At 54.2% G+C, this 22939-nt stretch overlaps 10 protein-coding genes across 14 annotated transcripts; 3 read left to right on the forward strand and 7 right to left on the reverse strand.

Moving 5' to 3' along the window:
- Nucleotides 1–113: 113 nt before the first annotated feature.
- H310_10319 lies at nt 114–1624 on the reverse strand. Of its 2 annotated transcripts, XM_008876666.1 has the most exons (7): nt 1351–1624; nt 1178–1246; nt 1061–1117; nt 927–1007; nt 777–854; nt 414–712; nt 114–364 (listed from the first exon to the last, which is right to left on the reverse strand). In XM_008876666.1, the coding sequence occupies exons 1-7, from the start codon at nt 1587–1589 to the stop codon at nt 219–221; spliced, it is 969 nt and encodes a 322-aa protein (XP_008874888.1). In that variant the 5' UTR covers nt 1590–1624; the 3' UTR covers nt 114–218. The 2 variants fall into 2 exon arrangements, with proteins under 2 accessions (XP_008874888.1, XP_008874887.1); XM_008876665.1 differs by having other exon boundaries at nt 777–1007.
- A 794-nt stretch (nt 1625–2418) lies between these two features.
- H310_10320 (CMGC/CDK protein kinase) lies at nt 2419–5242 on the reverse strand. Its single transcript, XM_008876667.1, has 2 exons — nt 3952–5242; nt 2419–3899 (listed from the first exon to the last, which is right to left on the reverse strand). The coding sequence occupies exons 1-2, from the start codon at nt 4665–4667 to the stop codon at nt 3449–3451; spliced, it is 1167 nt and encodes a 388-aa protein (XP_008874889.1). The 5' UTR covers nt 4668–5242; the 3' UTR covers nt 2419–3448.
- A 289-nt stretch (nt 5243–5531) lies between these two features.
- H310_10321 (acetoacetate-CoA ligase) lies at nt 5532–8340 on the forward strand. The gene is made up of 10 exons (XM_008876668.1): nt 5532–5595; nt 5647–5722; nt 5799–5868; nt 5920–6245; nt 6504–6684; nt 6734–6979; nt 7023–7602; nt 7652–7756; nt 7829–7911; nt 7959–8340. Exons 1-10 carry the CDS (start codon nt 5562–5564, stop codon nt 8271–8273), a joined length of 2016 nt encoding a protein of 671 aa, XP_008874890.1. The 5' UTR covers nt 5532–5561; the 3' UTR covers nt 8274–8340.
- Nucleotides 8341–8515: 175 nt separating this feature from the next.
- H310_10322 (hypothetical protein) lies at nt 8516–10213 on the forward strand. The gene is made up of 7 exons (XM_008876669.1): nt 8516–8600; nt 8644–8862; nt 8906–9010; nt 9065–9102; nt 9146–9273; nt 9318–9716; nt 9767–10213. Exons 1-7 carry the CDS (start codon nt 8521–8523, stop codon nt 9923–9925), a joined length of 1128 nt encoding a protein of 375 aa, XP_008874891.1. The 5' UTR covers nt 8516–8520; the 3' UTR covers nt 9926–10213.
- A 597-nt stretch (nt 10214–10810) lies between these two features.
- H310_10323 (hypothetical protein) lies at nt 10811–11362 on the reverse strand (the record flags this gene model as incomplete). Its single annotated transcript, XM_008876670.1, has 1 exon — nt 10811–11362. The coding sequence occupies one exon, from the start codon at nt 11360–11362 to the stop codon at nt 10811–10813; it is 552 nt and encodes a 183-aa protein (XP_008874892.1).
- Nucleotides 11363–11491: 129 nt separating this feature from the next.
- On the reverse strand, nt 11492–12510 carry H310_10324 (hypothetical protein; the record flags this gene model as incomplete). The annotated part of the gene is made up of 6 exons (XM_008876671.1): nt 11492–11630; nt 11697–11742; nt 11819–11875; nt 11928–12239; nt 12303–12415; nt 12470–12510. The coding sequence occupies 6 exons, from the start codon at nt 12508–12510 to the stop codon at nt 11492–11494; spliced, it is 708 nt and encodes a 235-aa protein (XP_008874893.1).
- A 943-nt stretch (nt 12511–13453) lies between these two features.
- Nucleotides 13454–14926, reverse strand: H310_10325 (hypothetical protein). The gene has a single exon (XM_008876672.1). It carries the CDS (start codon nt 14881–14883, stop codon nt 13732–13734), a length of 1152 nt encoding a protein of 383 aa, XP_008874894.1. The 5' UTR covers nt 14884–14926; the 3' UTR covers nt 13454–13731.
- A 1309-nt stretch (nt 14927–16235) lies between these two features.
- On the reverse strand, nt 16236–17316 carry H310_10326 (hypothetical protein). The gene is made up of 2 exons (XM_008876673.1): nt 16469–17316; nt 16236–16419 (listed from the first exon to the last, which is right to left on the reverse strand). Exon 1 carries the CDS (start codon nt 17294–17296, stop codon nt 16538–16540), a length of 759 nt encoding a protein of 252 aa, XP_008874895.1. The 5' UTR covers nt 17297–17316; the 3' UTR covers nt 16236–16419; nt 16469–16537.
- A 481-nt stretch (nt 17317–17797) lies between these two features.
- Nucleotides 17798–22314, forward strand: H310_10327. Of its 2 annotated transcripts, XM_008876675.1 has the most exons (14): nt 17798–18720; nt 18763–18935; nt 19007–19341; nt 19444–19803; nt 19856–20090; nt 20148–20302; nt 20357–20609; nt 20660–20880; nt 20925–21002; nt 21072–21236; nt 21284–21525; nt 21678–21748; nt 21796–21908; nt 22035–22314. In XM_008876675.1, the coding sequence occupies exons 1-14, from the start codon at nt 18059–18061 to the stop codon at nt 22125–22127; spliced, it is 3156 nt and encodes a 1051-aa protein (XP_008874897.1). In that variant the 5' UTR covers nt 17798–18058; the 3' UTR covers nt 22128–22314. The 2 variants fall into 2 exon arrangements, with proteins under 2 accessions (XP_008874897.1, XP_008874896.1); XM_008876674.1 differs by having other exon boundaries at nt 21796–22314.
- On the reverse strand, nt 21890–22932 carry H310_10328 (hypothetical protein). 3 transcript variants are annotated; one of them, XM_008876676.1, is made up of 5 exons: nt 22848–22932; nt 22740–22804; nt 22492–22680; nt 22350–22433; nt 21890–22246 (listed from the first exon to the last, which is right to left on the reverse strand). In XM_008876676.1, the coding sequence occupies exons 1-5, from the start codon at nt 22906–22908 to the stop codon at nt 22136–22138; spliced, it is 510 nt and encodes a 169-aa protein (XP_008874898.1). In that variant the 5' UTR covers nt 22909–22932; the 3' UTR covers nt 21890–22135. The 3 variants fall into 3 exon arrangements, with proteins under 3 accessions (XP_008874898.1, XP_008874900.1, XP_008874899.1); XM_008876678.1 differs by having other exon boundaries at nt 22295–22680; XM_008876677.1 differs by having other exon boundaries at nt 22740–22932.
- Between the last annotated feature and the right edge of the window lie 7 nt (nt 22933–22939).

A 22939-nucleotide genomic window follows, 5' to 3' on the forward strand; every position in this document is an offset into this window, starting at 1 on the left:
GGCCGACAGGACCTCACGTGTGCAATGCTGCAGACTCGAGTTGTGGAAACATGAAGGGGTTGGTGCTAGTAGAAGATGAGGCGAGCTTCTCGTTCGCAACAGTCAGCAAGATGTTTGCGTACGCAAAAGTGACATGTTCAAGCGTTCGTGGTATGGGGAATACTCTCAGCAGCCCGCGGCAGGCACATCGGCGACAAATCTCGTTTGCTTTAATGTGCTCAAGGGGATGTGCACAAGGTTTCCCTTGACGTCGATTCCGTGGCGTCGTCAGCGCGAGTGAACCGGGTGACAGCCACGTAGCAGGCCACAGCGAACAGTCCAAACGAGCAGCCAAGGAGACCCGTCATCAGGTAAAAGTCCGACTCTGGGCATGCCACTTAGCGAGTGTCACCAAACACGTCGATCCGACGTACCTCGCTCGAATTTCGAGCTGGTTGGGGTCGGCACCGTCGTGGCGGGCAACTCAGTGGCATTCATGGCCGTCGGTCGCGACCAGAAATCCCCCTTACAACACACCGCCAGACCCGACGACAGTGTTTTCAGGATCCGCCCAGGACACGATTGGGGCCCAGAAGGCTCATCCAACATCAATGTTGTCGCCGAGGCCAGAGTCGCAGAGTTACCGAAGCGCGAAGATGTACTCGGCTCTAAACTTTGCCACGCCACAGCGTCTTCAACGACCACAACGAGCTCCGGGTTGTCTCGCAGATCTCTATAAAGTTGCCAAGGCCATGAAGTTAGTTCTGGACAGAATGATGCGCGAACAAGGCACGTGCATGATGACTGGCTGTGTTGTGGGAAATGCATTGGAAGCCGAGAGCGTCAGTGTTTTCAGGTTGTTGCCTCGAAAATACCTACGTACAAGCACGGCATGCGTCGCATCAGCCGAGGGATTCCACGAGCTGATCAGGATGAGGATCACGTGCAGATGGCTCAAGCGGGGCATGTCGAGGTTCCATCGAATGACCTGTGGCCACTCGAGCCCTCCTTGGTTGTAACTTACGTCCCTACGCACGTGCGCATGAGCTATATCAGAAACGCGACTGGCTCAATAGCGTACAGCCACGAAACCACGACTTCCGAAGGCATTGCGAGGAGGGTGTTGTGACTCAAGTTCCTGTGGAATGCAGTTGTTCAAGGTAAAGGTGTATCCGCTTCGACGGAGGTTTGTCCGTACATGCCATATGTGGACAAAAGTGGCCATAGATTCGTCGGAAGGGCCGCGATTTGATTGAATGAAAAGTCACTACAACACAAATCCGTGTCAACGTGTCGCTTGAATGGGCCAGGAGCAGCGGCAAGGCCACCCCGTGAATGCCACACACAAGGATCGGTAGCAGTTAAACGTACTATGTGGCGCCGTAGCCTGACGGGTACGTACGAATGATGGAGATGTTGCGATGAGAGAAGTTCCAGATGCTGCTGCCTGCTGCAGGTGGCAGAACCTCGTCGTCGACACTTCCGGACGGACCAAACAAGCACAAGTTCGAGCCATCCGTCGTTGCCGTAGGAGGACACGTGTCAAGGGTCTTGGACACATTGCTGAAAGCTGCTGACGATGCATTGTCGCCGGGATGAGCCGACCTCATCAATGCGCTCGGAGCTGACTTGGGCAACCTGATCGTCGAAATGTCTAGCATGTACGAGCCAATCAAAACGCCCCTAGTTGGTCAAACTGACCAATCATATAATGCAGATTCAAAACAGACAAAACACACCACAGACACTGGAGGGATTCGTCAACCTCAGCGGGACCTCTGGACGCCAGAGCTCGTGCTGCTTGTCTGGGACGGTCGCATCGATTGCATACACACTTGAATTCGCTCGTTGAGAGTTTGTCAAGGTGCTTGAACATGCCTTGGATCATGGACTTGAGCTTGAAAGCCATCAACATCCTCTTGCCGCATATCAACATAATGTTGGCGCGAGAGATGGAATCGATCTCGCTGTGGTAGACGACAAGGCCAGCGTTGTGAGTGCTCGCCTTGGGGATCGAGTGAGCATGTGCACTGCGATGGTCGATCGAGCGCGCCAAACCGGTGCGACTGTGAGCATCTTGGGAAACATCTAGGTACTGTTGCCGGGTCCGATGATGAACGAGGAGCGGGGACATTCAACGTCCATCCAAGCGTTGTTGGAGATAAGGTCGATGAAGGTCCTTGGTACTGGCAATCGCTTGGGTGTGTCTGGCTTCACCAGCGGCTGCGTTGGGGCTTGCCGAGGAAACCCTCTCGTCCGACTCCCCCTCCAGTGCACTGGTTCGATCTCTTCCAACAAAACCTTGTTTTGGGACTCATCTAGACATCCTCGGGGCCATGGTTGGGACCAAGGGTCTCGGTCTAGCCCCCGGTGCCAAGTGGATTGCGTGCGTGCAGTTGTACCTAGTGTCTAGCTCGTTCGCCACGTTGCTCGCATTTGCCCAAGTGGGCCATCACGTCATGCGTCACCATCGGCATCGCCTAGCGCAAACGGAATGGCTACTGCGTCCTCGTGTCTCCATTATCAAGTGGAGTCCTTTCGATTCGTCCTCTGTAGTGAAACCATCCTGTTGAATCGTTGTTTGCGAACCGTTGGGTTCTTTACACAGGAGCGCATGACGCATGTCTCCGGTCGCTGAAAAGGTCCATGGCCATGGCACTTTGCACGGCATACGTGAAGCCCGCACGTGCTCAAGTTTCGACCTCTCAGTTCCAGCGTCGTTGAATTTGGCGCATGGCACACTCGAGTCCGCTTCGCCTCGTTTGTGGTTCCGAGGCATCCCGCCACGATCCCCTCAACAAGAGGGACGAGCGGACACGAGCGGCAGCGTTGGAAAGGTCCAGTGGCGAAACGAATTTCCACGTCTTGATGCAACACGATCGCGCCGTTCCGAGTTGGAATGAACTCGAGTCCATTCAAGATGGCCGACGCACGATCCAAACGGAACGCGTGTTATGGCGGCCACCATCTCCAATGTACAAAGTGATCCTGCAACGCCACATGAGGATTGGCACGACGGTTGGGTCCGTGGCGGTATCTGACGCTACTTCTGGCCGCGCAACTCCACTACGAAAGCACCAAAACCTCGACGTCTTTGCAGATCTACCAGACGGCTGTCGGTGCTGGCTCTACTTCCAGCGGTGACCTGACCATCGTGAGCTTTCACTCGTGGCGCCAGACGCCACCAGTACATCCAGGCCACACCCAAGGCAACTGGGGTTGGAAGCGCACGATGTCCTGGCAGTCCACGAAGTGGACACCGCCGCTGCCGATGTCGACGATGCCGCTGGGACGTACAAACTCCACGCGACTCAGCACGCAAGAAAGGAGCACGAGCAACTTGTCTTCATCACGATTGGGCAAATCACGGCAGTGGACGATTTCGCCCCACCATGTTCATCCTTTGTTCGAGCTCTGGCATGCGCACGCCCAAGGGTCCAAGAACGAGCGCAATGTTGACACAGAAGGATTACGCTGTCGACGACGGGAATGTTGGCATGAGGTGGGTCGGCTTTGGCGGCGGCGACTCTGTAAAGTATTCGTGATTCAACGCATCTTTTGCCGAAATGCGCTGGGCTGGATCGAGTGTGAGAAGCTTTTGCATCAGGTCAAAGCCAGCATTGGACAGGACACTCTGTCCCCCAATGACGCTTGCGACGGGAAACTTGTCGCGGAGCATCGATCGCTTCGCACCTTTCCACTTGACGTTGGCCACGTTGGGCAGCTGGTCGACGCCGGGCCAATTGGCTTCCGTGGGGGCGCCGAGGAGTTTGAAAATCTGGTCGAGCTGGTCGATTTCCCCTCGACCCATAAACAATGGCGTCAATAGAATCATTTCGGCAAAAATACACCCGACGGACCACATGTCGACGGCCGTCGAGTACTGCAACGCACCCAAGAGCAACTCGGGGGCTCGGTACCTACGTGGCGAGATATGAGGGCGATGTGGTGACGGCAGCGCGGTGAGAATACCACAAAGTCACGACGAGTTGGGTATATGTTCGAATGGGCGAGCCGTACTTGCGGGCCATGCCAAAGTCACACACTTTCAGCACACCCTGTTCGTACAGCAAGTTGCTGCTTTTGAGATCTCGGTGGATGTACCATTTCGAGTGCATGTGGGCAATCGCGCGCAGCAATTGCTGGAGCAACGTTTTGATCTCGGAGCTCAAAAACGGGTGTTTCGTCGCCGCTTGTTTCTCAAACACGCGCTTCAGGTCGTTGTCCGAGTAGTCCATCACCATGTACACCTTGTCTGGAGTCGATCCCACCACCATCTCGCGCATCCGAATGATGTTGGGGTGTTGCAGCGCGAGCAAGATGTTGGTTTCGCGTAGAGCAGTCACGGGGAACCCTTCCTTGCAGATGTCTGGAGCCATCTTGACCTGTTTGAGCGCGACGATGTCTCCTGTCGCTTTATCTCGGGCTTTCGATACGACTCCGTAAGTTCCTTCGTCGATCTTGCCAATTCGAGCGTAGTTGTCCACACCGCGGCATGCCGGACGACCTTTTCGGACACATGTTCGCTCTGGGGACGGAGGTTGGTGCGCTTGTGGGAGGGCAGTCAAAGAGGTAGCTTCTTCGACTTTGACAGGTCGATTACTGCCGTCGTTTTGGTCCTTCTTCGACCGCCGACGCACCTCTTCGTCGCTGTCGTCGTCGTCGCTGCTCCATCGGTTCCGTTTCATTGTTTCCTTCGGTCAATTTGGCCCACTATTGCTTCCCACCTGAATTTGGCCCATTTGGCCCGTGCATTTGCCCCTTTTGGGACAAACCATAGGGCAAAATGGTTTGTTCCAATTGCTTACAAACATGAAAGAGATTACAAATCCCAGCTTGACACAGGGCAGGAGGGCGTCGCCAGGGACTCCACGTCGACAGGGACCATGGGGAGCCGTGCCGAGGACGCGAAGAACACATACCCGAGAAGAGCTGAACCAATCCTGGCTGAATGAGATCGCCCTGTGCTGTGCTGGGTACGGTTCATCGCTTCACGTGTGCACGTCGTGGGCGGTCGTGAAGGCACGATGCTTTGGGTCGCCGACACCACCGTAGTTAGAACAAAGGGATCTGTTGGTACGGATCAAGTGGTGGGCTTGGGCCACTTCGCACGATGGCGGTGACATCACTCCATTCCACGGCTTCGGTCATGTGCCCCACTTGGCGGGTTTCGCAGCGAGTTGCAGAATCCCAGGCTCCCTAAGTGCGTTTTCTCGACACTTTGTTTTTGCATGACTCCAAGTAAATGCAAATACAATATATACGACTTTCTAAGCATATAAAATTGGCCACATCGAGCCAGCCGTATCTAGATCGGACAATATTTTTCATCCGATATTGCAGGAAACGGCAAAAAGATGATGAAACGTAACAAGAATATATCATGCAATATATGTCCTCACCTAAACAATGCAGCAAGGACAATACAAAGATAAAGACAATTTAGATGGAACTTAACAGGACATATGGTAGTGATGAGATCAATTGTGAGAGGTTTTATCAATTGCCACGAGTGAGATGGCGCTTGCACTCACACAGAGCAGGTGAAGGGCCATTTTTGAAAAATCCTCTTCGACACCCTCATGGTGGACGCGAAAGTCGTGAACTCGAACCTCCGTAAGTGATGGGGGCCCGCGCGGTTGGATTGTCTCACAACCATGCGGGTAGTCTGGACACCCACTCCCGAGTTGATTGCCACCTCTCACTGGACCAAGTTCACGGCCTTCGTGAACAAGAAGCATGGGTACGACAAGTCTGCAGTAGCTTTCGTCCGTTCCGTACTCGAGAGCATCCATCTCATGCAACTTGATCTCGTCTAGTTTGTCGCTTGTGTCTGTGCACGACTTGTGGCAATGGTCCGTCGACAACTTGTCGCACTTTTGGGCCGCGGTAAGTACATCTCCTTGTCCAATACGCCGTTCCAACATCTGTCGTTACTAGAGTTGGGAATACACTGGTATGCTGTCGTCCGCACCATACACGAAAGTGATCGAAGATGAACACAAGATGCCTGGTGCCAAGTTTTTCCCTGGAGCGCGCCTCAACTTCGCCGAAAACTTGCTTCGTCACCGCGACGACCGCACGGCTCTCGTGTTCAAATCTGAAACGTCGAACAAAGCGACTCGCATCACGTACAACCAACTGTACGATCAAGTTGCAGCGATGTCCCAGCGCTTGCGGCAGTTGGGCATTGCAGTCGGCGATCGAGTTGTGGGATACATGCCCAACACTCCCGATACGATTGTTGCCATGCTGGCTGCTACCAGGTACGCGGCCCTTCTCCTTCAGCGCGACCATCTGAATCATGCCAAACTGCTTGCTCCCGTGGATATTATGGCATGCGTCCGCCTCGATGTTGAATGAAATTCCACTGCTCCACTTCATCGCATGTTTGTGGTGGCCACGCTTCTTGATTGAGTATTCTCGTGAAAAGGTCTCAACTTGGGAGTTGTCGAAGTGGCAACGATGATTCGTTGTTGAACAGTCTGTCGCTGCCTTGTACCTATGCTAATTCGATTTTGTAGCATTGGCGCTGTTTGGTCGAGTTGCTCCCCCGACTTTGGCAAGAACGGTGTGTTGGACCGATTTGCTCAAATCACGCCCAAGGTTGTGTTTGCCACGGACGGGTACTTTTACAAGGGCAAGCGCATCGACACCCTTCCTGGATTGAAGGACATCCTCCATGACTTGCCCACGGTGCAAAAGGTCTGGCGCTCCTTTTCACGGATTTGTTTTATTCCACACAAACGCATAGGTTGTCATCTTTCGGTACACGATCGCACCGTCGTACGACTTGGATTTGTCGGCATTGCCGAACGCGCAATACGTGGACCACTTCCTCGCGGAATTGAACGGGCCCGTGCAAACGCCGATCCAGTTTGAACAACTCCCGTTTGATCACCCCGTCTACATCATGTACAGCAGCGGCACGACCGGCCTGCCCAAGTGCATCGTGCAAGGGCCTGGCGTGTTGCTAAACCACCTCAAGGAACACATTTTGGTACGATGGCGCGGGCTTCAATCATGACCGACGTTTGCCATAGCACTTGAACGTAAGCCGTGACGACGTTGTGTTTTACTATACTACGACGGGCTGGATGATGTGGAACTGGCTCGTGAGCGGCCTTGCAGTCGGCGCTACGGTCGTCCTTTTTGACGGGAACCCGCTGTACCCTGGCGTATCAGCATTGTGGCAATTCGCGGAAGAAATCGGCATGACGGTGTTCGGCACGTCTGCCCGTTACCTGGCTGCAGTCATGGACTCTGGTTGCAAGCCTGGCAAGGAATTCAACCTGTCCAAGCTCAAGATGCTCGCGTCGACGGGGTCGCCTGCCAGCACAAACATCTTCAACTTTGTTTACACGGAAATCAAGTCGGACATCCAGTTTGCGTCCATCTCGGGCGGCACCGACCTCAACGGGTGCTTTGCCTTGGGGTGCACGAACTTGCCCGTGTACAACGGTGAACTTCAACTCCGCGGTCTTGGTCTCGACGTTGCAATCTACAGCGACAATGGCGAAAAACTTGAACAGGCCCAGGGCGAACTCGTCTGCCTCAAGCCATTTCCGTCCATGCCGCTCTACTTTTATGGCGACTCGGATGGATCCAAGTACTTTAGCGCATGTACGGACCACATTTTTCGCCATGGACGTGCATGACACTTGCTGCATAGACTTTGACGTGTTTCCGAACGTGTGGCGCCATGGCGACTTTGCCGAGATCACGGCCCACAACGGCATGGTGCTGTACGGCCGCTCCGATGCCACGTTGAACCCTGGTACAAACACACTCGCTACACCAGCATGAATCGGTCGTAGCATGCACTCACAAACGCTGCCTTTCGTCGTAGGTGGTGTGCGCATCGGCACGGCCGACATTTACAAGGTCGTGGAGCACATCAAGGAAGTGGCCGACTCGGTGATCGTGGGCCAGGTACGACGTTGAAAAGTAGTAGTAGCGCCGTGACGGGACTTCTCTAGGATTACACGCTGTCGGATGGGACGCCGGACGTGAAGATCGTCCTGTTTGTCGTGTTGCCAGCCGGTGTCCACCTGACGGCGGAGCTCCAAAAGTCGATCTGCGCCAAGATCCGCAAGGAAACGTCTCCTCGACACGTGCCAGGGCTCATCGTGGCCTGTCCCGACATCCCGTACACCGTGAGTGGCAAGAAGGTCGAAATCGCCGTGAAGCGCATCTTGGCGGGCAAAACCATCACCAACGCCAGTGCATTGCGCAACCCCGAGTCCCTTGCGTGGTTTGAGTCGTATGCGGCGACCATCGCTGGACAAAACTAGGTAGACAAGTGTCGTGATAAAGGGTAGGCTGTGTGTGCATTCCACTTCACGACGTCTCTTTGCTCGGCGGCGACCCATGGACGCTGGTCTTCTCCCGCATGCTCCTGCACCCTCCTGCACCCGTACAACCTCCTGCACCTGCGAACGCGCCATGCACGTACTACGTAGTAGTACATAGCGACGAAGCTACTACGGCCTACTTTTCTAGTATTACTAAAACGTGGTTTACATTGCATTCAGGAGGAGGATGATAAGTGCTGCTGGTGCACTTCCAGAGCGGGATTTTGTGGCCGAGGTGACCAGCCTCTTCACGGAGGACCCAGACATGTAGGGTGCATCCACGTGGGCTTGTTGTGACGATGGAGAGTAGTGATGAAATCGGGATTATCCACTTGGACGACGACCACGACACGTTTGTGCTGGACGAGCACAAGCTGGGCATTGCCATGAGCAAGATCCCTGCAATCCACCGGCAAGCCAAGACTTCGTTCTTCCACGCCAACAAATTCAATGATGTCGATGGCATTTTGAAAGCATCCCGGTGCATGTTGCTCGTCTGCGCCGACTTCTACACGGCATGGAATGCAAGGTACGTTTCGGGCGGTTCCTCCTACGTCGTGACCATCATGTAGGAAAACCCTCATTTCCCAAGGCATCGTGACGGAAGAGGCTGAAATGAAATTCTCGAGGCTCATTTTAACCCATCATGCCAAGAGCATTGACACGTGGGCCCACCGGTACGTGACTACGATCAAGTGGATCGCCTCCCACACGGACACATCGTCCCGTAGTCGTTGGGTTCTTCAACGTCTCGTTCCACGGCTTGAAGGTGCGACGTTGCTCGTTTGCCACACTCTGAGCGCGAGGTGTAGGCGACAACCTCGCACCGTTCCTTGCGCGTGAACTCTCGTTGTGTGCAAAATTGTGTGAAGAATTTCCTCGCAACTACTTTGCGTGGTCGTATCGGTACTGCATTTGCACAAAACTACCGCTTCCGCTGGTGCACTCTTCCGTGCCCTCGCATGTTGCTGACTCTCGGTGCAGCTCCTCACGGAATTCCACGACACATCGAGGACCTGGTGCCAGCGCCATTTGTCGGACAGCTCAGCATGGAATCTTCGACTTCTCGTGTTGCTGCTTCTGCTGCCCCGTGTTGCTCAGCCACTGGCCGTCGTTGCAGACGAACTTGCTGCCCATTCACGTCTACAAACGATGTACCCTGACCGAGACGCCTTGTGGTGCCATCGTCGTGCCTTGCTGAAAATCGCAGCGTCGCAACTCTCAATCAGATCACCTGCCGTTTGGAGCACCGACACCACGCTCCCAAACTTCGAGTGGACATCCGCGACGGCAGTAGATGCCTTCATTCGGCGCGAAGTGCAGTTTAGTGCTGACGTCGGCACAGCCGGTGCATTGAGATATGCACTGTTTGGTCTCGACTGGGTACGACCGCCGCGTTGGATGATTGCATGACATGAGCGAGTTTGAAGTAGATTCTTAAGCGAGAGGACCGGCACACCCTTCCGCCTCGAGTCACCGAATGGCATGCCGAGACTTGCCGTCGGCTGTCGATCGCCGACGCGATTCGGGCACAGTTTTGGCTCGGTCGACTCACTTCAGACCAACGCAGTGCCGAATCTACCACGCCATGAATATTGGAGCCTTGTGCAGGGTTGTCGTCGTCTAGGTCGTTGGGGAATCGTCGCGCACGCAAAGAAACGCTCTTGCGCATTCCATCTCGATGCTGAGAGTTGTTCAATCGAGTCGATGCCGACGTCGAAATGAAAGCGTGCGGAAATATACGTCTGTTTCAGCACTGTCAAAGTGCGTTTTCAGGAGCATCGAAGTACAGGACGACAGCAACATGGCTCGAGTGCCGCTGGCAGCTGGCCAGGATATCGAGACTATCCCTGCTCTACGACCATTGCAGCATTCACCGACTCGTCCTCGATTGATCGCACAACTCACACTTCTCACGTGCGACGGTCGAATTCAACGCGCAATACGCAAAGGCATGCACAGGTCAGCATGCAGCACGTGAATTTGCAAATACTTGAGATCCATTGTCGTGGAGAATGCTCACCTCGATTTGGCAGGGCAGTGGTCATTCCCGCCGCCACCTACACTCGTGAGTATGGCCGCTATGCCCCGTCAATGGGTTCCAGGCTTTGGACATACTAACGTACATCACATTGGGAATTTAAACGAGGAGGTCTTTGCTGTGCTTCAAATGAGAATGTGCAGTTTGATGGGATGGTGTCGTCGCGATGGGCGGAGCAACTTGGGTGGGATGGCGCAAGGACCTAGCACGAGCTGCGTACCATTGCACATGTTGGTGAGACACCGAAGGCATCCGTGGGGCGGAGCCTCGAGCGGGTGAAATGGCGCCACCGTTGGTTCCCCACGGCCTTCGAACCACGACGGGTTCGTGTCGAAATAATGGACGTCAACTTGTCGTGATCCAGCATGCTCTGGATGAACACTGTACATAGTCGCGTCGGTCATAATGCACACGACCCGACGAGCCATCGTCTACATCAGGTTTTCCTTCGAGCAAGTCCCAATGCGTCATCGACAGCATGGTTGGGTGCGTCAACGCATCTACCGGTATGAGCTTTCGGGCTGTCTTGACCACTTGCGCGCTGGCGTGAACGAAGTGTCAAAGTTCTGCCAGGACACTCGGCTCGAGAATACGAAGAAATCCGAGTCGTCGTTGACCAAGCTCCTTCGTTCCACCGCCTCAAGTCTAGCCACATTGCAACCTTGCGTAGGTCGTCGTACAAGTGGTAGTCCAAAGCCACGAGGACGGTGGAGGGCGCCACAAGGACGTTGGACGGCACCACGATTGTCGCGACCATGGTCAATTCGGTCATGTCGACTCCAACACGGCATGGCGTGTTGGTTGTCGAGTTGGAAGTGCGAACAAATTTATCCGGAAATCGGATATTCGAAGCTTGCAGCAGAGGGGACTGAGCGGCATGACGAAATCGGCACCATGCGTTCCAGGCCGTGGCTCCGACGTGAATGTGGTATGCCATGTCCTCACAGACACCCGTCCTTCGCAATCGCTTTACGAGAACTATCGCCATCGTCGCTCTCGCGAGTGACGGCCTCCGTCTGGCCAAGTACCCCGCACTTCTGGAGGTCGAGAGTATTGTGTTTACCTAGTCTTACTCGGAGTGACACAGTCGACAGGATCGGAGCCTTGCGCACGATGTTCAGCTTCGTTGCAAGTGCGCTCGAAAGCCAGCGAGGATATCAAACCCCGTGTTCCAAGGCACCACCGTGGCTTGCACGGGATGTTGGTGGATGCGACGTAACAACTCATACCCGTCGCGCGCAAACACGACGTCTTTGCTATGGTGGAGACCAACTTGCTCGTTAGGATGTATATGTGATGCGAGGTCTGTGCAGTTTCGTTACCTCGTGAGCTCCGTCGCCACTGGGCAATAATCTCCGCCGCCGTCGCCTAATCTTGGATGATCATTGCAATGGTCCTCCATTCGTATGCATCCTAGACTGGAAGACGAGTATGGAAGGCCTACCGACATACAAAATCTTGGAGCACGCTGTCGCCGCTTTGATGTGCTTCACTATCGAGCCTACGCAATTCGGTGAATGAGTCGCGTTGGATGACCAAATGGTTTCTCTCACCTTTGCACATGTTGGTGGGGCAGCGCGGACATCCATGGGGCGGCTGATCGAGAGGATGGTAGGGCGTCACATGCAGCGTGTTGCCTTGGAACGACGATGGGTTCGTGAACACGCGCGGGATGATCGACGTCAAGTTGTGCAGCGCGAGGAAACTATCAATGAACACCGTGTTGGCGTCGCTGACAATCACAACGTCCCAGCCGCGCTCGTGGGCCAAGTGAACGGCATCTAGCATGCCGTCTTGTACGGGGATATGTGCAACCACATCAATCAGAGTTTCCTTGGTACATTCGAGCTTGGCGAGTGTTTGATCTAGAACGGAGCATGCATCAAGACGACGCAAGGGAATTCAAGGCAACAGCATGGCGCGCTTACCTACAGCCTGCGTCCATTGCACGCCAGCACTAGACAATTGCCTCAAGGCCCCCACGAGTGGAGGCTGCACTTGCTGAAAGATATACGTATCCGAGTTGTCGTTGATCAAGCTCCTGTACCACACATGCTTGAGAGGTTGCCAGAGGAGTATGCGTCATAGCGCATACCAGTCGTAATCAAGCACGACGAGTCCCTTCGTCGTCGCCATCGCGCTTTCGGTGAATTTCAACGTTGACGCTCGTTCTATGGAAAGGGCACGTCAAAATGGATCGCATTGAATTGCATTGAAATCCCTTTTGCTTGAAAAATATATGTAATATAAACAAAAATCAAACCCAAATAGGTCCGTATGGAATTCGACTCGGACCAGCAAGGGCAATCCAACCCCCTCTCCAGTCGTCCAGCCAACGCATGCAAAACCATTGCAGCCGTACCGAGTGACGTCCTTCTCCAGATATATTCGTTGTTTTCATTCAAACCCATCGCGTGATTGCAACCCAAAACGTGTTCACAGCCCGCGAAGGCGTCCGGGGGACCTTCATTCGTATCTCACAAGCCGGATTGCCTATTCTTTTGAAATTTTGTATACTTCAGGAGCTCACTGGCATCAAAACATCATTCATTGATAGTATTACTTGAGAAACGATAACCTGTAAGATATGCTACACGAAACATCGATGTCAATCCAATTTCCACAACGACAAATCATAACCTCTATAAACGCATAATATGAATTTTCGGAAGGTATTATATTCGTGTAAGTGGACTGCTGTCAAAAGGAATATATGCACATAACCCTAACCTTGGTCCCCCGGATGCCTTCGCGGACTGTCAATTCTTTGCCTTGCGTTTCCAAACGCCGCTGCGTTTGCGAACCAAATCTACTAACAGTATATACTAGCATTATTAGTACTACTAATACCAAGTGCATACTAGTGAAACGACTCGTCGTTCCAAAACGGCGGCTGGCAAGACGGCCCCACACCACGCTACTCATGACATCGCTCTGGAGCCGTTCAGCTATGTCCTTGGGCTTGCGGAGACACAATGGCCCGACTGGGCAAGATCGCTGTTCTCCGTCCCGCCGATATTCTTTGCGTTAGTCTCACCCGCAGTTATGTGTAATGGTCGCCGGATCGTTCAATTGGCCAGCCCTACTGACTGGCTGGCGCCGGCCCCCCATCGCGCTCCCACCGTCAATCCCTCGAACATGAATGCTTCTAGCGCACTTCTGCGCACATCCATGCGCGCTGCAAAGGGTCCGTTCAGAGGCTTGGGCAGTAGAGCGGAGCAAGCCATGTCATTGGAACAGTGGAAATATTTATACCTGTAAATAAAATAAAATAATCGCGTCTTCCCTTTGTACAATCGCGCCGCGCTGTGTGGAGCAGCCGCTGGACGACTTGGAGTCCATCGACAGAATCGCAACTTATTTGAACTTGGTGAAAAAGCTCAAGCGCGAGATGTCGTCGCGGCTTTCGGCCTGGGAAGGCGTCGCACCAGAGGAAGACGTCGGAGGTTGTTGCACGTCCTTGCGAAACCAATCGGACGAAGTCGAGGCAGACACGTCATCGGCAGCGTCGGAGATGGAAGCAGCACTGAAGTCCTTCCACAACTCATCCGCGTGGAGCGACATGTCTCCACGGGCCAGAGGCGATTTGATCGACAACGGGGACGCGCCGGAAGGGGAAGACGCGGGGGCAATCGACGGCGCCGACTCGTCGTAGTTAAAGTTCATAAGCACCTTGATGGCGTCTTGCAGACCAGAGTACTCCGCGCCGTGGTCGAGGTCGTTCTGATGATGACTACCAGCCATGGGGGATTTCTTGGGTCCAATAGGGGTGGACTTGGTAGGATACATGATGTCGCTGGGAGACGAGCGAATAAAATTACTGCGACTTCCGTCGCCAAGCCACGAATGCGGCGAGCTAGGGCCGTGGGAAAAGTCGGTGGTGTAGATGCCAGGGCCCATATCGGAGGATGTTGGGGAAAAGTCGGGGGCGTACGGGGACGAGTTCAAGAACGACGGGCCACTCTGTCCAGTCGGGGATAATTCATTGTCTTGGGTGATTCCACCGCGGAACGAGTTCTTCACGTTCGGGTTGTAGACTTCCTCTTCGTGAATGAAGCGGCATCGGCTTCCGTACGGACAGTGTCCAGAGCCCCAGTACGACTTGCACTTGGTAGTTTTGTACTTGGGGTGGCGCAAGACGTGGCGAAGTTCCGGCAAACCATGGGCAAATTGGCACTTGGCGCCGTATCGGCAGCTACCGTATTCGGAGAACCGCTTGCACAACTCGGTTTTGTAAAGCGACGGCTTCGCGTTGTTCTTGGGACTTGAGAGCTGACCTCCCAACGTATACTGGTCGTCCTGAAGGCCGTCTTGGTCGAGATATTGCGCGTTCAAGTCCAACGAGTGGGAGTGTTGCAAAGACAAGTGGTACGACGATAGAGGGGGCGCATGCATGTTATGGTTCGCCAGGTCCAGGTACTCCGAGTCGGCGTCAGCCTCATGGGAGCTCATCAAGCCAAGGTTTAGGCGTCTCGACTGATGAATATGGTCCATCGCGGTAACGAGCATGTTCCTTCCAGACCTGCCGACACTAACAACAGCAAATGAAAAAATGAACATTTGCTTCTAATTCGCCCACCTCTCCCAAAAAACCATCCAAAAAAAATCGAACGTATACAAACTCTAAATCCGATCAAACAATAAAAAAATACCCCACCCTATACTGGATTTCTGTATTATTATCTTCGAATTGCATTCTATCACGTTCCATCCACCAATATTCGCTATCGTAGCGTACCCGAATGTACGTCTCATACATGTTATGCAAGCTTCTCTATATCCAGTTTTAGTTTCATAGTACGTTGTACAAGAAATGTATCAATTGTACTGGACGCCTGGTTGGACGCCGGCTCCAATCGGAGAACATACCCGCAATTTAATTCTGCTTCTTCTACTACATATATTTATCAATATTTATGTGAATATTAATATAAACCTATGTGGATGGCGCCACCTTGGAATACAATTGTCAAGTCAACCCCAGATTTGGTCGTGCTGCGACATGTCGTCGATTTTGTGCTCTTTTTTGTATATAAGTACGACCAACTCAACCAGGATATTCTGGAATGCCTTGAAACCACCAGCTGGTCCCGTACTTCAAGGGAAATTATCCGGATAACGATGTGGCACAGAACCGACGGGCGATGGGCTGGCATGTGCAATTGAGAGGGTGGCTTTGATTTAAATATAGCAGCTTTGGCCTCGTTCGATTTTTATGCAAATTTGTATACTTGAACATGCAATTTGACCTTTTCATTATCCGGAACTGTTTGAAACAAGAAAGCGTGTACCCGACTGAAACCGAAAGAGTTGTTGCATGAGATTTCGTGCGGCGTCCCAGCGGAGTGTGTGATTATGGCGGAAGACGGCGGCGATCCCCCAATTCCGCGACGATGCATACCTTTTGATGCTCTCTCTAGCGTAGATGTGTTTGGGGCCTGCGATAGTAGCGACACAAGCGTTGGACCCTTCGAGAACTGAATCTGAATCACGTGCGTTGGGAATCACACTTTGGAAGGCAAAATTTTGAGCATGTTGACATAACCACCGCTGTCACCAACGACCAACTCGTGAAGGGGCGCTGTAAAGACTATTCCAACTCTGTGTGAGAAGGCGGCTTTGCGGCCGAATCGCCGTCGAGACAAACGGCGATGAAAAGCCGAATGCTTCCAATTCGGTCGCTGTTTTCCACAGCACCACCCTATAACTCGCCTTGGCCATTACAGAGTTGCTGATGTGAACAAGCCGGAGCTGGCAAGGGAGATACATCAATGTGAATGCACAAAATCTGTGCTCTTAGACTGTTGTGACTACTGTTCCTGCCTTTGAAATCGCCATCAGTGCGATCCATTGAGATCGTGAAAGTGAAGGAAGGCTCATTGCGTCCAAATACGAGAACTTGCCATGAATTAAAGGAATGAGCCAACTCCACCGTCGCCGCTCCAACCGCATCTTTCAGCCGATGGTGTCGAGCCTTGGTCGTTGCAGTCGCCCGGCAAGCATCTTGGCAACCCGCCCGCACCGGCACCACTGGTTGGCAGACCCCTATCATAGACCCAACAACACGCATATGTATGAATGTACAATGCATTACGCCCGCCGCCAGTGGGAGAATCGATTGCGCCGCTCCAACGCTTGGCCACCAGCTACGTATCATCCAGGATTACTCAGCGGCGGCGGGTGCTTCTGTCGTCTCTTCTGGCTTAGGATCATCTTTCGTGTCGTCAACGTCCTTTTTGTCTTTCTTTTCATTGCTCTGGCTGCGGGATCGACTGTGACCTCGGCTCGAACTGCGCGAGCGGCTGCGGGTATGGCTACGACTCCGGCTGTGGCTACGTCTGCGACCTCGCGGGCTACGGCTTCGGCTGCGTGAATCGCCGCTCTTCTTGGCTAGGTAGTTCGCTTCCTTGACGCGGATGACAGTTGTATCTGTGCGTGTCTTGAATTCGGTGTCGTCCAGTTTTGAAACTGCGCGGAGCATGTCTTCCCTGTTGGAAAATTCGATGAATCCGCCACCCTTTTTATCTACTCGGGCAAAAATCACGTCTCCAATCTTGCGAAAGAAGTCTTTGACGTCTTGCCATGCCGCACTCTCAGGCAAACCAGTCACGTCGACTGAATACTTGCCGCTGCCCATGAGGTTGCGCCCAAACCCTTTCGAATCACCTCGATCGGAACGACGACCACCGCCATTTGTGCGTTCTACTCGCAGACGCTGGCCGTCAAACTCGTAGCCGTCACGGCCACGAATCGCATCTTCGGCATCTCGAGGGTGGTCGAACTCAATAAACGCAAACGCGGGAGGGCGGCTGGGCTGCTTGATATCAATGTCTAGGATCCGCCCATACTTGTAGAATAGGTCATCCAACTCACGGGTGCGGACGTCCATAGGGAGGTTGCCGACGTACACGCGTGTGCACATGTTCGATACGAGGTTTTGTGATTGAAAATGTGTGGCAAATAACCGTAGCGGAGAGAATCCGGATACAGTATCCGGTCAATATGGCTTTTCGAGAGAAGTAGTGTACTAGAGCTATTTTGTTCTCTTGCAGCTCAAGCACCTGGAAAATCGATAACTTGAGCAATATTTCATGTGTCCGGTCGATTTAGCTGAATACTCGGTCGAAATATACTTCCCTCGATTGCAAGAGTGTTGGTACAGTTGAAGATGGTTGCCGCGGTGATAATCTGTGTCGACGCCACCACACGACATGGAGCCTCGGTCTTCGAGTCCAGTGGAAGTTTCGGCATGGGTCGATGCGATCTTCCATGATGAGACGTCGCGATGGGAAGCCTGAAGTTGGGCGTCCTTCGATCGTGAACGATCTGCGTTTGCATTGATCAATTGACACCCGACATAGGATATTGTGATAACACAAGATGAACCCTCGACCAAGACCTGCGACGCCTTTTCAATTTGTTGGGTCGCATCTCTTTCGTCCAAGCGCAGACATGGCTGCAGGGCAAGTGAATTTGAACGTTCGGTCATCCTGAAAGTGCTGGAAGTTCCAGAACAGCTTGAGATGACAACGGAGTGACAACTTTGCCACGGGGCAGCAGCGCACCCACACAGGACGCACGCGTTTGCAGGACTCACTGCAAGAGGGCTGCATCCCGCGGTTTTAAACGGTTTCTGGCGCATCGCTCTCCGTGCATTCGTAACTGCAATTCCACTGTGGACGCCATGGAGCCTGACAAAGCCGTCATCGACTTCGTCACGAAAGCGTCCCGCACTGATGGACGTCCTGGAGTGACTTCATCACCGTCAACCGAGCCGAGTTTGTTTCACGTGCTGCACGTGCACGAGCAACCTCCGATCCTGAAGCGGACGATCCCGACACCGCACTACGCCAAGGATTTACTGTCGCCTCCAAAGTCTCGGTTAAACTTCTACTTGGATCAACGCCAACAGGTGCAAACCCTGCAACCATCCACACCCCCGACGTGGTCCCCCGTGACCCCCGGCACTCCGCGGCCCATCACGGTGTCGTCGTCGCCGCGCGAAAAAGCCGCCGCCGCGGCTCCCCGAGTGGTCCACATTCACGGCCGAGAACACCTGGAAGTGAGAGCATGTATGTTGGCCCATCGATACCGACTCAATGTGGACGAGCTTGTCAAGTCGCGCGACGACCACCGACAGGCCGTGGCGGGGCTCAAGCAGCAGCGCCACGCCACGTTGCTGCCAAACACGGCCATCGCCCAAGAAACCGCTCGACGGAAGACCCAGTTCCTTCTCGACCATTACTTTGGCATGCACGAGGGTACCGACCAGCCGCCATTACCTCATCCGACTGGGTCTTCACGACCTAGCCACAAGACCGGGACGTCGTGGCTGCCCTCCCCCAAGTTCGTGTCCACTCGATCGATGTCAATTGAACGGATGTGCAGGATGAGCAAGCGTCTGGCGGCGGACGCCCCGCCTCATTCCCCATCTCCTCGTGTCAGCGACGCGCAGCACGTATTGCTCGATGTTGTCGATGAATGGTCGCTGCATGCCGACGCGTCAACGTCGGACGTCGAGTCGTTCTGGCACTCGGTGACGGCACACATGGAAGCGTCATGTACATATCCCATCGCCTCGTCTTTCGTCCACGGATCGAATGACGCCTCATCCGATGCATGATGTTCCTAGACGTTCTCCAAACGACGGTCGTGGACGCTGCCCACCCAAATACACTGGCTGTCCAAATTGCCCTCGACTGTTTAGCCAAACTGGCCGACCGTCTGCCAAGCTATGCGCGCCTCCTTCACGTGATTCATGTCGTGCTCGAACGCGCCGTCTACGCCCCGGAGGAGACCCCGTCTGCGAATGCGTCGACGAAACCATCTCGTCGTCAGTTGTTTGTGGACAAGCTCGCAGAGACGCAAGCGTCCCTTGATCGCTATATCGGCCAAGTGTCCGCGTTCAAAGCATCGCAGAAGCGCACCCCCCTGGAGAAAATTGCCGACGTTGTCGCGTCCACAGCGGTAAGTTGAAAACATTCTGTTGAGGCTTCGACGTGCCACGTTTTGTGCTCGATTCGTGGGTGCCGTTGTGGCGCGTTGGACGGCCTGAACGGTGGGTCGTAGAGTGAAACGGAGCGGCACGAACTTCTCTTGAACGTGATCGGCCAGCACTTGCCGCAATCCACCCTTGGCATGGACGTTGTGATGGCGGCAGCCACGCATGCGTCGCCGCCCGACCAGATCCGCCTCGTGCAATCCGTTTTGGCCCACCGATCCGTGCACGACATGCAGTCTGTGCTCCTCATGATGCACCAGCGGCACAAACAAGCACTGCCCATGTTTATGGAGGACCATGCGGACGCGATGGAGGCACTGATCTTGGATGACGGCGGTCGTGGTGTGCAGCGCGTGATGGAGGCGAATGGCACGTTCTTTAGCGATTTGTTTTTGCGCGCGCCGGCATTGCTCAACAACGCGTTGCAAGTACGTGGAATGCCTTCGACCAACTTGTGCCTTGTCATGGCGGCGCGCGTAGGCCCCCACTCCGCTCCTCGGTCAAGTCGTCGAGCAGAATCGGTCGGCCATTTCCAACATCCTAAGCCAGAAGCCCGACGTGTTTCTCCAAGTTCTTGCTAGCGCCCTCAAAGATAACAACCTACTTGCCCTGGAAGAGTACTTGGTCAAAACCCCCAAGGCGCTGCGAGATGTGCTCCTCAACCGCCCTACTCTGCTCTCGGGCGTCGTCAAGTCGAGCCCAAGCATCTTAACTGGTACGATGCCAAGATATGCTTAGGGGCCAGAGTAGATGTCGCTGACTGGTTGGGCAGACGTTCTAGTGAACGCCAAGGCTGTCTTCGCCCGCGTCGTGACCGAAGTGCCGGATCACTTGACGGCGGTGTTCAATGCACACCCCGCGTCCATCGGCACGATGTTTGCAGCATCAGGGGAAACCCTGGCGCCCATCTTGGACCAGTGCCCACAGGTCCGACGATCGCACGTTGATTTTGTCATGGCGCAGCTTTGTTTTCTCGACTAGGTGCTGAGTGGGTACTTGGAGAGCGCCCCGGAGACCGTGCTTGATATTGCCCACCGGTCGCCAAAGCTCGTCTCGATGCTGTTTTCCCGGTTCCCCGACTTGCTCCTGGAACCACTGGAGCTGAACCCGACCATCCTCGCGACGTTCCTCGCGTCCCATCAGGATATTTTAAAGACGTTGCCAATTCACGACTTTGTGGACGCCAGTGGGAGCAGCAGGTTCCGCAAACTCGGAACGGCTGCGACGCAGACCGGTGAGAAGCCAAACGGACGACACGCCGCCTGACAACGAATCCATGCGTAGAAACAACGGTGGCCATGCAAAAACAAGTTGCGAACGGCGCGGCCAAGCTCAAAAAGCGAAACAACGTGCTCATGCAGATCATCAAGAAGCGCAAAGTGAACGCGATGCCGGAAGCCGACGTGCTCAAGGAAATCTCCAAGTTGTACGCCAAGAAGATCGTGTTCGATGACATCGACGATCGAGCCGGCCTCGACCGGTACTCGCTCGCCGAGCTGTCGCAGGTATGCCGAGCACTTGGCACGACTGGCCAAGCGATCACGCGTAGGATATATACGTCCAAGAATTTGGCCTCAAAAGCACCGCCCAAAAGCGAATTGCGAGTCTCGTGGCAGGGCTGAAAAAGGTTCGTCGCTCCATCGCAAGCCTGCCACGTCGGTCAAAGGCAGACAACTTAAATGAGTTGTTTGCGCAGATCGATAAGGACAACTCGCGTGCGCGCTGGTTCAGTGTTCTCCTTGGTGCCACGGCCGAGCTCTACAACGCCCAAGCGATCGATGTGTACCTCCAAGCACTGCAGCTCATGGTGCCGCCGGGAGACGTCGAAGCGCGGCTCGGCGATGGATCGACGCCGTGCTTGGTACGATTCTCCAATATGTGTTCAACGACTCGTTGGATGTCGAATAGATCCCGTTGCATACTGCCAAGGATCTCGCGCTTCATGCGTACGACAGTTCCATCAGCATGGACGTGCGGCTGCAGCTGCAAAAGCGGATTGTTGGGCTTCCGACCGAAGCTCATGTGACCGCCGACGGCAGCCCCGTCGCGGCATCGCCGCCGTCTGCATTGGATGAAGGGCTGCAGATGTTTGTAAACCTGGACGATGTCATGGACTGCGTCATGTCCATGTGGTACGAGTACCAAACCAAGTAAGTCGCCAGCCACGCCTTGGGATCGACATGGACCTTTGATATCCCCCTCGTCGTGGGGGGTGTCGGGACGTGGTGCTTTGCTGCGTCGTCCGTCTGCTGTCGACGTGTGGATAGGATAGCCTGACCAGCGATGGGGCGATCTCTTGTAGCATCGACAAGGAAATGACCAAGCTGTTTGCGGAGGCCGATGAAGATGGGAACGGCGTCCTGACGTACCAAGGTGATGCTCCGTCCACTGGAAGCCTCCATTGACGGGGCCACATGTAGAATTCGAATCCATGATCAAAAAGGTTGATGCAGACTGCGACGACCGCACGATCATGCGCATCTTCAACATGTGCGGCGAAGAAAATGACCAAGGCGAACATGAAATCAAACCGGTACGAACGTTGTACAACGTTAGCGACACATGCACGCTTGGACCGGCACGCGAGTGCATGGCTGCCAGACGAATTCCCTTGCTGCGAGTGCTCGAGTTCTAATCGTTGTGTGGCTGCCTCGAGTAGTCGGACTTTGCCACCGTCATGCGGGCGTACCACGTGAACAACCAGGACACGGGCGCCTCAAGCACCAGCGCCGCGTCGGCTCCACAAGCGTGATGCGCATACTAGCGGCGGGGATACGTCGCCGCGGTGGGGACGCGCCCTTGTTGCGGCGTAGATGTTGCTTCATGTTGAATGGATAGCAGCATCAACTGCTCGAACTCGGCAAAACTCACCTTTGTCATTCATGAGAAAAATCAAGGTAAACATGCTTGAAAACGCACGCTTCAGGCATGCCCTCTTCGATTGAGAGCTTGTCTCATGCGCATGGACACGTACTTTGTTGTCGTGGTTCGTGTCGGCTTCCCGAAAGAGAGTGTCTACCACGGTAAGTGGTATGTGCGGCGCTATTGCGTGGCACGCCTGTGGCATGAAGCCATGCCCTTGAGTGCATTCCCGATGGATGCAACCATGGTGTCACCTGTGTGAAGTTGGAGAACGAGATAAACCCGGACGAGTCCAAGTCGAACGCCTTGAACCATCGTCGAATCGCCTCGGCGACGTCGACGTTGGCCAAGCGACGGCCCATGACTCGAACAAACGTGTCTTTATCGACTTGCACAGAGTCGTACGATTCGGAAGAGATCTCAAACAGAGACAGCAGAACAAGCTAGCGATGTGCACGCATCGACGGGGTCAGCAAACAAAAAACCATCTTTGCAAACGTACTCTGGTCGGGGCGCTACCCAAAAGCGCCGTCACCGCCCACTTGAGTTCGCTCTTAGTCAGGTACCCTTCAAGCGCCATCACATCTCCATGTATGACGATCCGTCCAACCTTTGTTCTGGCCATCGTACCGCCGATAGCATTCCTCGATCGTCGCAGTTGTCCGCAGCATCCAGCATCCAAACCGCGTCGCCCGGATAAAA

Source organism: Aphanomyces invadans (genome assembly GCF_000520115.1).
Source record: "Aphanomyces invadans strain NJM9701 unplaced genomic scaffold supercont1.25, whole genome shotgun sequence".
Lineage (NCBI taxonomy): Eukaryota > Oomycota > Saprolegniomycetes > Saprolegniales > Verrucalvaceae > Aphanomyces > Aphanomyces invadans.